The sequence below is a fragment of the Euprymna scolopes genome, chromosome 15, assembly GCF_053919585.1.
Source record: "Euprymna scolopes isolate OS-2025 chromosome 15, ASM5391958v1, whole genome shotgun sequence".
NCBI lineage: Eukaryota > Metazoa > Mollusca > Cephalopoda > Sepiida > Sepiolidae > Euprymna > Euprymna scolopes.
Genome location: NC_136496.1, coordinates 100,600,687 through 100,620,537, shown reverse-complemented (window position 1 = coordinate 100,620,537; position 19,851 = coordinate 100,600,687). Strand labels below are relative to the sequence as shown.

The 19,851-nt window shown below is 36.1% G+C and overlaps 1 protein-coding gene across 1 annotated transcript in view; it reads left to right on the top strand.

Moving 5' to 3' along the window:
• LOC145294039 (uncharacterized) overlaps positions 1-19,851 on the top strand; it is an 87,656-nt gene that overhangs the window by 32,773 nt on the left and 35,032 nt on the right. Inside the window, exons 2-4 of the mRNA XM_080141027.1 lie at positions 8,746-8,967; positions 11,106-11,151; positions 14,396-14,556. Of these exons, the coding sequence (XP_079997153.1) occupies positions 8,765-8,967; positions 11,106-11,151; positions 14,396-14,556 (410 nt within the window). The 5' untranslated portion in view covers positions 8,746-8,764. The remainder of the gene's footprint in view (positions 1-8,745; positions 8,968-11,105; positions 11,152-14,395; positions 14,557-19,851) is intronic.

Below are 19,851 nucleotides of genomic sequence, written 5' to 3'. Positions count from 1 at the left end.
AGCTTTGGAATTACACAAGAATACACTTAGAAAATTTACATAACCCGATTCTGCAGGATCTCGATAAAGTGGGTTAAATGATTGGTTAATTAGGGGTCAAAAGGGGACCTCGACAGGTAAACAGAATATGACATCATTCTTTCTTGTCAAGTTCTCGAGTTAAATTGTCACGTGAAAACTGCTCACCTAAAATAATGACGCTGGTTTGAGCGATGAAGTTGAGTTAGCATAAACAGTCTCTCTCTGTCTCTCTCTGTCTCTCTCTGTCTCTCTCTGTCTCTCCCCCCCCCCCAAAAAAAACGATTGGCAACTTAATGTATATTCCTCTATATATTGTATACTGAATTGGTACTTTGTCTTAAAGCTAATAAATACTCTCTCAATGTTTGTGCGAATTCATGAAGGTGGCGATGTTTGTATTACGTGTATAATAAGATAATACACACCTCATACGATACGACTATCAAACAAACACACACACGTGCGTGTATGTATGTATGTATGTATGTATGTATGTATGTATACACACATATATAAGCTGTAATCGGATACTCGTTTATTTTAATAGAAATTTAGGTCAAACTGCAGATTATATTTCCAATTACTTTCTTTATTCTTTCTTTCCGAAATATTTAAACATAGAAAGGTGTGTTGACCAAACGTTATGCAAGAAGAGAGGCGATGAGGTGTTAGGAATTTTTTAAAATGTACAATGAAAGAGGAAGAGGAGTTTTACAGTTTTCAAATCTATTTTTGTGCATGCCGCCAGGCAACGCCGGGTACTCATGTTGCACAATATAAAGAAATTAATACCTTCCTTTATCTACAGCATTAGAAAAAATCACATGTGTTCACATATACAAGCAAGAAATATCAAGCTTAAGAAAAAATTCCCTCTGCAAATAATATCCGGTGCGAGTATAACATCTGTTCCAACAGAATCAAATAGAATAATTAAGGATTATACGCTAAAATAAAGCTCTGGAGGTTGACCGAAAAGATAGAAAATACCAGTAGACCATTATTCGGAAATAGGCCATTTCTTTAAATAGGTTTTTCCTAATCAGGCTCCCCATGGGATATGAAAAACAATCGCACTTATGGAAGCGAATATAAATGTGAAAGATGTAATAATCTTTTCCCCCAACACACACAAAAAATTAAACGAAACGTGTAATGGTTGCACGGATAAAGAAAGAAAACACTAAAACATGCTTTATTAAATTTTTTGACTTAATATAAAGAAAAAAGGAGTTTATAGTAATAATTGGACATAAATTATTTCGATTGTCGACCTTCTATTTGATTTCCCGCTCAAAGATTTTTTGCTTGTCGCCATAGCCCAGCCAACCCTTGTCATAAGAATTGTTTGGCAGAAGTTGGTTTATCTCTACAAGAGAAAAAAGGTAGACATTTAGAAAACAAACACGAATGATTCAATTAGTTTTTTAATAAAACAATACGTAAATATGTTACTAGGAAAGCTTATATACCGTTTGGTGTATAAAGTGATTAAAGCCAATGTTCCGTTGGAAGTCCAAAAGATTACTAGCTAATAGTGAAAATACTTCGCTGAAAGAAACTTAATGTAAGACTAAAATATGAAAATGTTGTTTTCTGTGGAGATAAATTTAACTTAAGACTCGCAATCAATGTGATCACCTGCGTAAACTTCTATGTTGTTGTGCTTAAATTGCTCTTAGCATAAAAACAATATTAGTTTTCCCACAGCCTGTTCCTCGTGGCCAGATGAGAAGGGGGCAGGGTCTGGAGCTTAGTAGACAGTGCTATTATGTTAAGGGACTATTTTTTGGTCTCTGTCAAAGAGGGAAACACTAGTGGTTGGTACGCCAGCTAAGATGTGCCAACAATACTTTATGCATGGGAGAATGGTGGATTTATAGAAATATAAGATACTGGCAACTGAGAAAAGCTTTCTAAACGGATAGACGGAAGTCACCTTCTTTGCAGATGACTTCACAGTATCTTATACCTCTCTAATTATTCCAAGTCATGTTGGCCGTGAATGTTACACTGAAGGGCTTGAACGTTGGACTCTTGGGAATGTACTATCAACCATGTCACCATATCAGTGTTTGGAAAGGTTTCTTATCATTGTTAAAGGAAAGGAGGTTTATTTTAGTAGCATAAAATGAAACTATTTTTTTTTTACCCATTCTACGATAGAAAGATGTGTGTACAACAGGAGACTTCATTAGTATGGTTACATTGAAAATTGCAGTACAAATACAATAGACAGTACTATTCTTTTTGTGTGTGTGTCACGTACTCTATTACGACGTTCTATTTTGAACGTCACTTCTTTGAACACGGTAACTTAATTTCTATAGGAAATTTCCTTTCTTCGTAAAGTGAGAGAGGGAGAGAAGTCTTATAGTTTTAAATCTATGTTTTATGCATGCTCAAAAGCTGAAAGTTCTTTTCTATATAATTTAATACATCTAACATATAAACTTTCTACAAAGTAATATAAGATAACATCTGTGAAATATGTAAAAGGAAAAGAATGCAGGATGGGATTAAATATGATTCAATTTGAAATTTCTCGAAAATTACCGATTATTACAAAAGGTAACTAAGGAGAGCCAGAAATGATTGATGTGTAATGTTTTAAACATAAAACAACTGTTGAATATCTAATCCTTCTACCGGAAATGACATATGTCAGAAATAAAACCTATTTGATACAGACATGCACACAAGTAATCTAAACACATTTGATCGACATGATAACACAGCTCATCGGCAGAAGCTACAATGGCGAAATATATTGTTGTAATATAATCGCATCCTTTTTTAAGCATGTGTGTTTGTTTTACTAATCTATTGTGCCATAACATTAACCTTTATTCTCGTGTGGCTTCTCGCCTTAATAAGTGTTGACTCATTAGTAAACTGTGTCTTATCTATTAAGGATATGAACAAATATGTGAAGCTATGAACAAAGATATGTTACTGGATGGCGGTCATGAATATTCAATCATATTATCCACTGTTGCTGGGTGCGCTTCTGGCCTCAATTGCTCTGTCTACCTACTTAAAAGGGAACGGCAAAACAAACGACACAATGCCGCGTGTTTATGTGAGGAAATAAGCCGTTCGTGGTCGAAGGGGGGATAGCCATTATGATGATGTTGTGAACGATGCTGATAGTGAGTCGGTCAAGTGGGTTGAGAAGTGGTAGATAAAATGATGGTCGATACGTCGCCATTTTCTCATTCACTGGCGTAAATTCAACCCCCTCACCATCACCATTAGGGTTTCGCGCGACACGAGGTCTGACTTTTCCTCCTAGTTTGTATTCACACACAATTCCTCTCGTTCTCATCTCCCTTTCTTTTATATCTATCTAAATATCTATCTATCTATCTATCTATCTTATATGTGTCTTCCTGTTTATTTCCCAAGTAGACGCGTCTGCTTCCTATTGTATCTATTTTTCTTCTAACCTAAACAATTTAAATTTTAATTCTGATATTGAAGCATTTATAGTTATTTTATATCTCTACTATTATATAAAAGGAACATTATATGTATGTGCGTGTGTGTGTGCGTGCGTGTGTGTGTGTTTGTGGGTGTATGTGTCAGAGAGAGAGAGAGAGAGAGAATTTGTTCTGTATAGACTCAAAAATGGCTGGACCGATTTTTATGAAATTTAACACGAAGGTATCTTATGTGCCTGGCAGTGTTCTTAGATAGATTTTGTATCTGAATGTTTTCGATGATAATCGAAATAATCCGATGAAAGAAGGACTAGGCGATTTTGACCAATGTTAATAACTTACCTAGCAAGTGCATTTGAGAAGATTTATTATCACAGAAGTCGAAAGACCTGACATATATATATATAATCGACATTAGGTTCTTTGATATGACAGGGACGCGTTCGAAATGAATGTTTCTGGTCAAAGCACAGTTGTGCCATGATACTTGACTTTTACATTTTAAACTTGTATTCAGGCCATTACAGAAAAATAATTTTATAAAATCAACAGTAAGTTCCTTACAGTGTAATGTAGACTACAATGTAAGTGGATTAAGTCACTGCGGGAAGGCATGTGAAGTTGTCTTCCGGTGCATTGTGATAGATCCCCAAACTAGAGCAGACGACCAATCGATTTGATTGAAAAATGGTAGATTTCACCGATTTCGATGATAATAAAAAATATGGGAATGCGAAACGTTCGTTGATCATTATTTAATCCACCGCAACGTCGGGTCTCTCTGCTAGTACACTATAGAATATCCAGAGAATCTCTCAGCCTAAGCAATGCTTAAAATAAATTATCTATAGAATATCAAAAATTAGTTTGGTAAAGTCAAGATGTAATGATACTAAACCTTATGTCTATAATCCTTATTACAGTTTTAATTTCAAATCCATTACATTATTTTGAATTTAGAATATAGTGGGGCAGATTACTGAAACAATCTTTCATTTAGTGCTTGTATCACTAAGTGAAAGATTTTATTGAGATAACCTGCCCTACTAATATGTCTAAAAGCTTAAGGACTCTTACGAAGAAATTGGAATTTTAGAAATTTTACTTAAGTGGTCTCTAATAACTATGGATCAAATTCAATGCAAATCTGGAATATTTTAATTTTCAAATGGTCGGTTGTGCTAATATAATGCCCTATAAAACTCTGTAAAATGCTTAAAAGAAACTGAAATTTGGGGAATATTTATTAATGTCTAACACCTAATGTATTTTTTATTACTTTTTTTACCCCAAACAAGGCACAGTGCCACTTGGATGTAGGGGAGGGGCTACTATTTGGGACATAATTTGCAGGGAGTTGAGCAGCAAGATGTTTGTTCACATTACATTTGAACTTCTGTATGCTGGTCCAGTCAAGAAGGCAAAGATCCAGGAGCAAATTCCAAAGTTTAGCAGTTCGAGAGAAGAAACTTAATATTTTCTTCTCTCGAACTCCTAAACTTTTTAGAGTAGAAGGCTTTCCAGCATCTAACCCTAACCCTAACCCTAACCCGAAGGTATTTCTACTGTGTATGGGTGGGATTTTGCTGCTTGTCATGGTGTATTTACGGCGAGGGATACAAGGGTTTGGAGTGCGTCGAAGCACCTTCTGTTAAAATACTTGTACAATAGGCACAGGAATGCAATATTTCGTCGATGTGACAGAGATTAGAGTTTGGTTGACAGCGCGGGACCTAGTAGGTTGGTGATTTTTTTTAACCCTGTCTAGGAGTGAAAAACAAAAGACAAGTAGCAGACGCACCCACCTAAATGTGCAACAATATTCCATACATGAGCGAATGGTGACCTTGTAGAGGTACCGGATACTCTCAGTCGTAAGTAACTTTCTTGCACGATAGAGAGCCCACCTTCTTCACAGCAGCCTTGGTAATGCTCTCTATGTACCGGTTGCAATTTATGTTCCCTATGAACGTTAAGCCAAGTAGTTTGAACGACGAGCTTTCAGGTAATGAATCATTAGCCATGGCTTTCAGTGGTTGAGAAGGTTTCTTGTAATTGTTAAAAGAAAGAAGCTTAGTTTAGGAAGCATTGAATGTTTATATTCCCATTCCACTATAGACTGGAGCACAAATTCGGAGTTACCTGGTTTTTAATAGGGAATTCTACACCCTTTTTACCTCATTTGAATAAAATAAAATGAAACAAAATATAGCTCACATTACGCCCCCCTTACACCTAGCAGATGTGTTCCAAATTTGATAATGATGATTTCGTTCCGGCAGCCATGAGTGGATAGTCCGCCAGGGCTCGTGACACAGTGGTTAGAATATTTGGAAAAATCAATTGTAAAAGTGATATTCTTCTGGATGTTGAAGGTTCGATTCTCAGTGTGGGTGACCGAAAAATACAATTGCGAATTAATTAGGACCTCTACCCAATCATGTTTGTTTTCAACATGATTGACATTCAGCTACCGAGTCCTGGTGTCTGTGAAAGAAGAAAATAACAAACAAAAATGAGAAATAAGATTTTGATTTGGGGGCGGGGGGAGAATTAGATTAAACAATACAACTAGGGATGAACTCATAGATACTATGGTATGACGTGATTGATTTATCATTCGTCTAACTGAAGGGCCGAAGTGAAAGAATAGCTTGGCCACCATGATCCAGCCGTAAGGTATCACGAGTCGCTACCCACAGCCTGTATATGGACCATTTCGATGAAGGGGTGCCCCTCTGTATGGCGAGTATGGTAAGTTCCGCTAAAAATACGCAGGCATATGCAGTATCTACAGCTCCATATTTATAAAATGCGACTGTTAAACATGGCTGGTTTTATATGAGACAAAAGGAAACCTAGTTTAAATTTGTTTCCAATGATGCTGACTAATAAGAAAGAGGCGAAATAAATAGCAAGGTCTATGTACAACATGAAAAATCATCTGGAACCTTAGGAAGATTTAAATGATACCAGTAATCATATTATTGTATTATGCGTTCCAACTCGGTAACACTCATAAAAAACTTAAACAAACATATTCTTATGTATTAGGAACGTTCCAAAATTAATGGCTCCTATTTTGTATTCTGCCCGAATAAACCACAAGGAATTGCAAATTGCATTGTCATGTTGACTGCACTTATGCATTCATGAGTTTCATCTCTTTGTTGCAGATATTGACAGTGTGAGACTCTCAAGAAAGTAGCCTCCTGTCATGGACGTGTGTCAGAAGCAGAGATGCGTCATTGAATTCCTGGCAAAAGGGCATTGAGAATGGTTTACACGATGTAAAAAAAAATAACATTCTTGAGCATCAAAGATCGCTCGTTTTAATGATACCTTTCCCGTCTTCGTAACTCTTCAGCTTTTTTAGCTATAAAAATAGAAGGCTTTACTTTTGGAGTGACAAAGCGCACTTCGGACACTCATGCACAGATATCGTTCATCGCTGGCAAAAGTGTATTGGGAATGATGGCGATTATGTAGAAACATAAACTATAAAGCACAAATGTCATCACTCCTGTCTTCGTAGTTCTTCACTTATTTGAGTTTTAAAAAATAGGAGGTTTTAGTTTTGAAACTACCCTCCTATGCTATATAAATAAAACAGTATATGCATGTATGTGTGTGTCTATTAATATTTACCGATAAACTCTTTAAGTGCTGGTCACGTAACACTGAAATTAACAGGAAATAATAATCATACACAAATGATTCTTTATAAAAGTATAGTAAAAAATTTGTTTGGGTGGATGCATAGCGCGTATTACTTTTGCGCATACGCAACTTAATTCATAGTTTGAAGTGGTTTAATTTTAAACATTTCTTATCTATCCAACAACAGTTCAAACGGCAGAGAACGCGGCTGGATGTCGAATGATTTGGTTTCGATTCTCGCTGATGGCACCTATTTTTTTTTTTTACTTTTGAAATCAGTGTTATATATATATATATATATATATATATATATATATATATATATATATATATATATAAGATTCAATAAAGAATTAGCTCTGTAATTATAAATACGAAATTTTGCATTAATTAAAATATATTTAAGCGTATTTTAACACCGGGCAAGCCCCTCCCCTTCCACAAAAATACTAAATAATCATTTGTTTGTCATATTATGATATGGAGTGCTTAATTTTGGGGAGGGAACTGATCGTGTTATCAGAGACGAGAACATATATACTTAAATTCTCAAAAACAGAATACATTACAAAAGCGGTTGACTTCAACGTAAATAAATTATATCAATTACTTGGTTGTAAAACTGTTTGGTAAACATACCCAGTGCATGGAGATCCAAAGAGAAGTTATCAAATGAACGATTAGAATCCTTAAGAGATCTCTCGGTTGGAGTCTCTTTAATAGCAGGAGAATATTTGGTACTAGTGCATATTATATGTAATATTGTGTGCATATTAAATTCTCGTAAATGTCCGGTAGGACTGGAAGTGAAACTTACGAAAACCTCGGGAATATGCCCAGCGCTGATCAAGTTAATCAGCCAATTAGAATGCGGAAACAAAGAAGCCGAGCAGACAACTTCTGATTAAGTCGCAAAATATTAACAACAGAACAAACTGATAGCATCCGAAATGAGGTGCAGGACATGACCACAAGAATATCTGAAGAAGAGAATGCAGTGTGGGCTCGGAACATACCGTTACAGATTGGAGAAACTAACTCTAATCCCAAAACATGAAACCTAATCCTAAGACATAAACCCTAACGCTAAACCCTAACTCCTAACGCTAAAACCTAACCCTACACCATAAATACTAACCTTAAACCCTAACTCTTAACAATTAACCTAAACCGTATACCCTAGCCCAACCTCTCCCCAAAAAAAGATAGTTTTTAGTCACGCGTGAAAAATTATGTTTCTTCGTACTTACAAAAAAAAATGAAAAAAAAAATTATTTATAAAACTTATGGTAGATTGTTGTTATTTCTTATTTTATTGCTTTTCGATTATTTTTTTTTTTTAATTGTACTTCGTATTCGATGAATGTTGTTATTTTCTGCTTCCTAGCCTTTTTAAGATTTGCTCGTCGGCGCTCGACATATTCCGGTGGTTTACATCAAGTGCTGGTCAAAACCAAGCAGAAATTAAAGAAATTCGGTGCGTAATATGTACCAGTACCATATATTTAACATCTAATAGGATGCCCCATCCCAGCAAGAATAAAGTGAAAATAAAATTGAAAAAGACATACAAACGCCTGTTCTTTTGTGGTCACTTTACTGAATGCTTTAAACATTTCAGATTTACCGATACTTCAACGATGGCAAGCAGTAAAACGATCCCGATCCTTCAATCGAGTCATTCGAATGCCTACTACAACCAAGGATTTAGTTATTCTCCATACAACAGTCCCCAATCACCACCCTTTGATTTGGATCCGAGGTCACCCCGACCAATATACCCCATATCAGCTCCCATGCACAACCCTACCCCGCCTACTCGTCCAAGACATGCCTATGAAAGGTAAGTGGCTAAAACAATTTTATGAAATAGTAAGAGAGAATCGCTGCTAAAAGTGTGTTATAGAATTTCAAATACAGCTCTAACATAATCTAACGCGTTGTAGCACCGTAATGTAGCCATTAACGTTCACAGGTAACATGAGTTGGAACAATTACATCGAGGGCATTGCCAGGGCCGCTGCGAGGAAGGTGGGCTCTCTCTCTACCGTGCTAGAAAACTACTAACACCCGAAAGTATCCTGTACCTATATAAGGCAACCATTCGCCCATGTATGGAGTATTGTTGTCACATTTGGGCTGGTACATCGGCTACTAGTCTCTCGCTCCTTGACAAGGTTCAAAAGAGAGTCGCAAATCTTATAGGCCCTGAACTGGCATCTAAGCTTCAGCCTCTGTCCCATCGACGAAACGTTGTATCCCTCTGCCTGTTCTACAAGTATTATAATGGTGAATGCTCTAACGAACTGCAAGCACTTGTGCCCCCACGACGTGAATACCCTCGACAGACCCGACAGGCTGCAAAATCCCACCCCCACACTGTAGAGATCCCTAGATGTAAAAGATCTTTCTACTCCAGTAGTTTCTTCGCCAGAACCGCTAGACTTTGGAATTCCATTCCAGGTCCCTGCTTCCCCAACTGTACTGACGTGCAACGTGAACAGACATCTTGCTGCCCAAATCCCTACATAGTACCCCAGTAGTTGTTGCCCCTGATAGTAGCGCCCTACACCAAAGTGGCAATGTGCCTTGTTTGGGTGAAAATGTAATAATAAAAAAAAAATTTTAATTCAAAAGTCTGGTAATTGTTTAGAATTTCTAACAGAGAAAAAAAAAGTAGGTAAAAATATAGTAAACAAATAACTGATACCAAAGGCAATAATAGTTACTTTTCTACTTGACTGCCTATGTATTTGTGTTTTGGTGTTGTGCAAAACGCTTTTATTTACATTCTTTATCTTTATATTCGAAGCAGTATAAACCCGACGGAGTAAAGATCGTGTCGAATTTTACTTTATCTTAAACCTCGAAAGTTAAAATATTGATGTAAAAAATCGAAAATTAAACAAGAATTCAGCTAATAAAAATATACATTCTCTTATTTGCCCTTATATCGATAGTAAACTCTCACTTTTCTATTTAATACGTAAAATCATCATGTATTTTGGAATATATATTCTAGGCAACACGGTAAGTAACATCAGCACATTATTTTTGTAAATTTTAGCATTTAGGTGAGGGGAGCATACATATAAAATTAGGCAATATATTTTGATGTACAAGGTAAATTCCCAAACAAATGAATAAGTAATTATGAATTTTGGAATATATATTCTGGCCAACGCGGTGAGTAACGTGGGCACATTATTTTTGTAATAAAATGTACATTTATGATGTGTCCAAATTCACACTCGCACTCTCCCCTAAAAACATTTTAAATAAGTTAAATACTAAAATAATAGAGAAAAGAATTGCTCTACATCAAATTAAGTAAAGGATGGACGTACACAAGCGTCAAAAAATGTGCTTGTTAAACTCCTAAACTATTGAAGCAAAAGATTAGTAACGTGAGTTCATTATGTTTTGTTGCAAACTTTATCATGTAAGGATACCATCGAAATTGTATCATACACGGCCCAAATAAAAATAATTCAAATTTTAGACTAATGTTTGATTTATTGATAATACCCGTTCAAGGACGAGTTTTCTACTATTACATATATGGAAATAGAACAATAAAATTGCAAATGAATAACACCGCATTAATTTATTATAAACTGTTTAAAACCCGGTATGCTGATTAGACACACAACTTACTATATTTACGTTTTTATTCTCTACTATTTGTGCTATATTTCAAAGGACTGCGTTGTGTAATACGTTTAAATACAGTGAACAGTTTTGATAGCAATATAGGTCTGATAAATGAAAAATAGTTTTAAATTTATTCATTTAGTACATGTCGTCGTCTATTAACATAGACTGACGTGCATGAAAATCGCTTTAAATCCGCGTGTAAGTTGATTGTGGTCGCAATTCGACGACATGTAACTAGAAATTAAATTGTTTTTTTTTTATGAATTCATAGTTGAACGGTATCTTTAAAGTGTATTTTTACCTGAATGTTGTTCTTTTCAACAGGAATATTTCCACCCGTTCGTCGACAGAAGAAGATGTTTTATATCAGGTAAATAAATTTGCCATTTATATAGAATCGCCATAGGTAACTATATATGGTCTCTTGTCAGTAAATTTGTTGTTGTTTCGGCATCTGTTCTATTTTATTTTTTTATCTATATATAAAAGAGTCACCGCTTATCAAGGACTGAGGGTTAATAAGTCTAAATTAGTCACTGAGACAACAGCTTAGTAATGAATGGTGGTAGAAGTTGATTATTTAAGGAGGCAAGACATAAAAAATTTGTTTACATTGGACCTGAAGACGATTATGTTCTAGTTAGCTGGAAAGCATAACAGTGGAACCGAGTTTCACAGACAAGCAGTTCCAGGAAAGAAGCTTTGTTCATGGAACCTGCGTTCAGATTTCGGTACAAATAGAGAGTAGGAGAAATTGTAGCTAGACTAAGGCTTTTTCTGAAAATTTGGGGGGAGAGGTGACATAGATTGAAGCTTAGACGAGCACTTGCCATGAAAATAACGATAGAGAAGAGACAGGTTCGCAACGTCTCTTCTGTAGGAAAGCGTATGCAGGGAGGGCATCTCTCACCAGGCTTCGGTTTTGAACTCTGTCAAGGCAAGATAGGATGCGCTGAGCAGCTTTTGCCCAGCTGTTGCAACAGTACTTCGTTTTAGGGTGTATGTGGCTCTTATACAGGGAAATGGTTGTGTCAAGAGTGAGATACTTTCTAGAGTGGTCGAATGATGCAACCATTTTTCCAGCGACCTTGGCAATTGATGCAAGTTTTCCATTTCAGGTTCAAGGTGAAGGTCAGTCCTAAAAGCGTGTACTACTAGAATGCACTCATAGTAATAAGAGTCAAATTTATTTTCCCTTAATCCTTCTTGATTGTATAGAAATCAGAGTTGTCTCTCCCTGATTTCTTTTTATTGCTAATTTGAAAGCGAAAATCATAATATTTTAACGTAAAGAAACAAATCAGAGCTGCAGTTTTTTTTTAGTTTTTTTTATTATTTTGTCGTTGGATTCGTGCGATTCACGCCGCTCAATTCTTGATATTTTGTCGTTGGATTTGTGCGATTCATGCCGCTCAGTTCTTGAAGATATGAAAATGCATTAAACGCCATATGTGCGTTTGTGTGATGATAACGTGTATTTGTGCGTGGTGTCTATATTGAGAGTACACTAGATAATAATAACAAGATAAACTTCAAACTCACATTACTTTTTTAAAAAAATAATAATAATAAAACGATATTCTAAAATTCAAGTAATCAAATAGGATCAATTAGGCTTCCAGGACCCAAGAAAATAAGCAAAACAAATGGAGACAACTTCAGGTCGACACCAAAAAAATAATATAAAAAATGTAAAAATAATTATTACACTGTAAAAGAAGAATATGTTTATATTATAGGCACATCCCCTTTTAAATCTAGCATCATTATTTAAACCGTACGCACATACACACGTACACCTTTAAATAACGCACCGATTACCTGCCCCTGTAATCCTCGTTTGCCCAATAGGTGGCGTTCTCTATTTCCTGTTTCGTTTCTCTCTCTCTTTCTTTCTCTCTCACACACACACACACACTCTCTCTCTCTCTCTCTCTCTCTCTCTCTCTCTCTCTCTCTCTCTCTCTCTCTCTCTCTCTCTCTCTCTCTCCTTTCTCTTTCCTTCGCTTGCTTTCGACCTGTCAACACATTTTACACACAAAGGTGTGTAAAACGCCTCGATAGAATTTTAATCTTTTCAAGGTAAGGATGTATAATCTCGTATATACACACACCGAGTACATAATGAACTTTCAACGCATCAAGACACACGTATGCATCGAACTATATACACAACGAACGTTCTTATTCCATGCACGTGTACTGTGAACTCTCATGAAATATGCGTACACGCGTAATTCTTCTGTATATATGTAAATATATAATCCTGTTTCAGCGTGCTTCATTCCATGTTATTCTTAAATGTAGTCGTGACACATGTTTATTGGTTGATTTTTTTTTATTACGCTGTCCTAGCAACAAACGACCTTCAACCCTTCTAGTATTCAACACGCAACCTTCTCAATAACCGGTTCCTCAACGCAACCTACAAAGTGGGGACCTCAGCCTATAACCGGGTAACTAAATCGCTCTCGGGCTTCCCCAACAATTGGTAGATCCCGATGCTAGAGGTCATATTCGTCATTCACTAAAATCGTGACCTTTCACAGTGACTTAGTTTACACACCAACATTCGGCAAAATGGACAAATCGATCATGATAATATTTACAACCATTTTTTTGTTTGTTTTTATTAATCAAAAATTGTATTTTTGTTAATTTATCTTTTATTTTCTTTTTCGTGAACCATCCTGAAATTCTTTACACCTGTAGTTATGTATCTTATCTATTTCCAATAAAAACGATCAATAATTAAATGTCTGCAGCCAATTTCTCTTGTATGATGAGGCACGCACTGGGTCGAAGTAAATCTTTAATGAGATTGAACTAAGTTTGTGTTAGATCTTTTCCCTTTTATCCTTATATATATTCTGCTTCGTGCAAGCACGTAGATATTCGGCAGATAGAATGTAAGGTAGAGATTCGGGACAACTTCCATTGTCTTCCCCCTCCAGATAATTTATACATAAGATATAGATTTCATAAAATTAGGTTTATATTTGAAGATTTAAGCGGTTTATTCGCTCATAGTCCTTATTAGGGTTGCATTCAAAGATTCAAGAATGCCTCCATCATCGTCCCAGGTAAATTTTACATGAGATACACTTTTAGATTTTATTTAGATGTTCTAACCCTTCTCACTATCGATGATGGCTTAGTTCAGTCTCAAGAGACAATGGACAACACTGTAAGGGTATCTGCACGTGTAATTGTGAGGCAAGGGTTTCGCAATTAGCCTTATATATATATATATATATATATATATATATATATATATATATATATATATATATATATATATATATATATAACCACCCTCTCCTGAATCGATACTGCTTGGATCCAGTGGCAAGCAGAGGTCCAAGACCAACTGGAAATAATGCCAAGATAAGCAGAAGGCACATACAGCACGTGAAATTCTCAGATAGTCACCCATTTTAGTACTGACCAAACTCAGCGTTTCTTAACTTCAGTGATTTGACAGGAATCGGAGTGCCAACGTGATTATGTCGTTTATCACTATAGGGGCCACACAAACATCACACGCACACATACATTTTTTATATTTATAGAATAGGATAAATGTCTTCATTTTCATCGTTCTACATTCACAGAATATAATCGCCCGAACCAAGAACGATTTGCCCGATGCACTTGACGATGGTTTCTGGGGCTTTTTGATGTATATGGAGTACAATCGGTCTGTAGTGAGCACTTATACCAGCGGCAAAGACTTTATTTTTGATAATTCCGATAATCCTATCGATAACACGAGGTAAGTATGTCATTTTGATTTTTCTTTTGTGAAACTCGCTCCAGACAAAGAATGAAACCACACGAGCTGTACAAATAAAAGTTGATTAGGTTTTATAACAACATAAAGTAAGAGGAAGATAGAACCACTAAAAAAAAAGCAAAAAAAAGCAAGTCTTCTAACTTAAAGTGATGGATTCAAAGGCAAAATAATCTCTATCTCTACTATTATATAAAAGCATATTAGTCTATGTGTGTGAGAGTTCGTGCCCTATGAATTCGAAAACGGCTGGGCCGATTGCTATGAAATTTCACGTGAAGGTACCTCGTGTGCCTGGCAGTATTTTTAGATAGGTTTGCTATCGAAATGTCTCCGATAAGTACCGATAATCGAAATAATCCGATGAAAAAAAGACCCGGTCATTTTGACCAAAGTTAACACCTTACGGCATAATCACGTTGACACACCGGTTCCTGCTGGATCACCGAAGTTAAGCAGCGTTGAGCCTTGTCAGTACTAAATGGGTGACCATTTGGGACTTCCAGGTGCTGTATGTGCTCTTCTCTTATCTCGGCATTGTTTCCAGTCGTCCTGGTCTTCTCCTTGCCACTGGGCCCAAACAATGCCGATTCAGGAGAGGTGTGGTTGGAGATTGCGCAACACTTGACTGATCGGAAGCATCGATCAATCGAACACCTTATACAGCCTAACATCACAAATGCATTTGAGAAGTCTTTTTTACTACACAAGCTGAAAGGCCCAACATAAAAAAAATCAACAGTAGGTTCTTTGATATGACTGAGGCGCGTTCAAAATTAATGTTTCTGTTTAGAGCACAACTGCACAATTTTAAACAGATTCAAGCCATTAGCACTGCACAATCAGTAAAGCCAACCATATAAAATCAGCAATCGGTTCTTTAATATGACAGGGGCACGTTCGAAATTAATTTTTCTGTTTATAGCTTAATTAAAACATAATACTTAACATTTGAATTTCAAACTTTAATTCAAACTATTATATATAAAAATAATTTTATAAAATCAGCAGTAGGTTCTCTACAGTGCAATATATACTACAATGTATTGTGAGCTAAGTCACTGCGAGGGGCATGTGAGGCTACTTACCGGCGCAAGAGCAAGTAGAGAACGTTTCAATCGATTTGATTGAAAAATGGTCGATTTCACTGATTTTGATAACAATAAAAAATATTCACTGATCATTATTCACTCCCGGGCAACGTCGGGTCTCCTTGTTAGTCGGATATGAAGCTGATGCACCGGTATGATAGTAACGGATGCAGTAATCCACGCTGGAAATATCTCAAGACACACAAATCTATACAACGGCTCTTGAGAATAGCTTAACAATAAGATACCTTTTCATTATTTTTAATGTTGTAGTGTTTGCCTTATTGATGATTCGGTTGCTTGGAGACCTGAATAGAAAGTACCAATCAAGAATACATTCTGGACAATCATCCCAACAGGAACTGACCCAGTACCTGTCAAACTAAGATACGCCACTAGGGTATTACTTAGGAGGTTCACCATTCCATGGCTTGCCACCCGGCCTTCGGGTGGAGCTTGTTGGCTGATGCGCTCCTACCATGGAATGCCGACGGGGTTGCCCAGGTGTACATATATTAATGGGCTGTGATCGTCAACTTCTCTTGGTCGCATAAACGAAAATTTATTTCGTGTTAAAATGAATACGAGACACTTTTATGTTTTTAATACAAATTTGTTTGTTTGCACTTTACACTTCAAGATAAAAGTGATAACAAACATCGGAGCGCGGTGGAGCTTAGTGGAGAGGTGGATTTGTAGAACTCTGTCTCGACCTGTATTTCGCTTTCTGTCTCCGATGTGTGTCTCCTCTCTGTCTTTTCTCTCTGCTCTTTTATTTATATTACTTTGACCTGTTGACCTTTTCCTCGCCAGCTTGTTTATTGTTTTGCAACTCTCTGGGTCAGAGTTCCTGTTGATTGATCTGTTTACTTTATTTTCGCCAGCTTTTGTTTATTGTGCTTTTTGCTGGTTTTGGTCTAACCCATATTCATATCGGTTAGTTTTCCTGGCCATATTCATATCGGTTAGTTTTCCTGGCCGATTGATGCATTCCCAGGCATCGTGGATACAAGTCGTTTTTAATCCCGGGATTTTTCATTGTGTTTTTTTTATAATTGCCCGGACACACCTCCGTAACACTATTAAAGGTCATCTTATTCCTAGGATTTCTTGGAAACCTCTCCATAACTCTATTATAGGTCACCTTATTCCTGGGGTTGACTTATTGTGTTCTTTGATTGCCCGGACACCTCTCCATAACAGGCAATTTTTGTAAGACCAGAGTGCCTCTCCTTTAGGGACGCTGGTTTGACATCGTTACCTTCTGACCTTGTGCCACATCTTGCTGTGGTGGGCAGCAAGTTAATATCTACCTGAGCAATTAACTATATATATATATATATATATATATATATATATATATATATATATATATTTAAATAAGGGAGTAGTCACCAACAATGTGTACTTTTTAACATTATTTTATTATTCTGTGTCTTGGTTTTTCATTGAGAATTATGTTTGGACTATTGTAATAATGTTTTTAAGTCATTGAAATCGTTTTTATGCGCGTTTCAGACGTTCTGTGAAGCGTCCTCGTCAGAAATTATTTTCAAATGTGTTGGAGATGTAAAAATGGCAATTTTCGTAGTTCATTTGAAGTGTTTCCAAGGGGTGGAGGCTTGTAAGTGTTTATTATTCATTGGCATGTTCAATTTTTATTACTCTTTTATTGGGCTTGTTCAGGCCGCTGACCTGGTTGTAGTCACTCTCTCTTTCTGCTAGTGTTTTTTCTTTTCCTTTAAGAAACGCCAACCCAAAAACTTAAAACACATCCTAACTTCCACAAAATTCGTCCCACATACTACAAAAGGGGTTACAAAATGCAACAAACCGCGATGTGGAGTATGTGACATAATAATAGAAGGTAACACATAACACATACACACATTCAAAAACCCAACACAAACATTCAAAATAAAAAAGGATCTAAATTGCACCTCCAGAAATGTAGTATATGCACTAAGATGCACAACATGCAACAAATCCTACATAGGCGCCACCAAAAATTTCAGCAATCGAGGGGCCTTACATAAGAGCAACATCAAAATTGCAGATAACAGACACCTCTATGTTTCAAAACACGTACACACATGCAGTGGAAACAGCTTCAAAATAATACCAATCTTCCAAACAGACAATTATTTTTATTTACTTACACAAGAAAAAAACTTCATCAGCAGATTCACTCCTGAACTGAACAGAGCCTAATATCATCACACAAAAACATGAAATGCAAGGCACACTCGCATGCACATACATATACATATACACACCCACACATAAATCAGAACCGACACATTAAAACACACACACGTGCGCGCATACAACCACACACAGACATAACACCCCTATCTCTAATACAACACATTGAACAATACCAACCCTACTTAACCTCGAAACCAACAACACTAGGAAACACCTAGAACCATAGTATAATATCTGTTCCAACACCTCGCTCCCTCCTCAGTCAGTGGAAGAGAACCCCCTCATGACTGAAACAACTATCATCCCTTCTATCATCCCCCTCCCATACTAATACCCCCTCTAATTGCCCCCCCTCTGGGGAACAAAATCTCCCCCACACTAGGAACCGATCTTGGGTCTAGCCATACCCACATGGGGAGACAAATAAATAGAAACATTAAAAAATCCCCTATACATATTTTAAATACACCCCTCTTTCTAAACAAACATAATATAAGGAATACCCGAAAAGACTAAAACGAAAAATCACAATACTAAAATCCAAGAATCCAAAAAATAAATATCGAAATAGAATGAAAGCACCCCTACCCTTATTTCAGAAGAACTGGTCCCCCCCTCCTCACACATACACATTAGTAATGACCTCGGATCACAGTCACTTTCCTAAGGAAGAAAATAACCTCATAATACTATAAAACAGTATACACATTCTCAAACCAATAAAAGCAAACACACACGCACACACACGCACGCGCACACACACACAAACACACACACACACCCTACCCCACCCTAAAGGAAAAGAAAAAAACACTAACAGAAAGAGAGAGTGACTACAACCAGGTCAGCGGCCTGGACAAGCCCAATAAAAGAGTAATAAAAATTGAACATGCCAATGAATAATAAACACTTACAAGCCTCCACCCCTTGGAAACACTTCAAATGAACTACGAAAATTGCCATTTTTACATCTCCAACACATTTGAAAATAATTTCTGACGAGGGCGCTTCACAGAACGTCTGAAACGCGCGTAAAAACGATTTCAATGACTTAAAAACATTATTACAATGATCCAAACATAATTCTCAATGAAAAACCAAGACACGGAATAATAAAATAATGTTAAAAAGTACACATTGTTGGTGACTACTCCCTTATTTAAATATACATCTTTCTTTCGTTGGAATTTCTTAACCCATTTCATTTAAGTATATATATATATATATATATATATATATATATATATATATATATATATATATATATATATATATATATATATATATATATATATATATGAAATGAAAATTTGAAAACTTTGGAGTGTCGGATCAAATGATAAAATCATTTCTTTTTTATTTACTTTTTTTTCTTCTAAGTCCAATATTTCGCTAATAAATAGCCTCTTCGGGGTAGGAAGTCTGGTCTATGATTTTTTTTTCTTCATTTTGGTGTTATGATGGAGGCAATGTCTCGGAATAGAAGAAAGAAGACATGTATGTGCTGTTCCGTTGGGTCCGCTTGCGTTATGCTCCAGTTTCGAGCAGGAATTTAAAGTAAAAGATGGTCACACATTTTGAAGACCCTTATGTTTGAATAAAATTTAAATGAGAAATGTCGGATCAAAATTTCAATGAGAATTGTCGGATCAAATGATAAAATCATTTTTTATTTACTTTTTTTCTTCTTATAAGTCCAATATTTCGCTAATCAGGGTAGGAAGTCCGGTCCATGATTTTTTTTCTTTTTCTTCATTCCGGAACAGCACGTACATTTCTCCTTTCTTCTATTCCGAGGCATTGCCTCCATCATAACAGCAGTGTCTGTAGGTATTTAATAATTATTATAGTATATATATATATATATATATATATATATATATATAAAGGTTTTTATGGGTACATAATTTTATAAAACATTTAATAACACCGAACGTAGAGCCATTATTAATTATTGAGTGTTTTTGTTGTTGTTTTT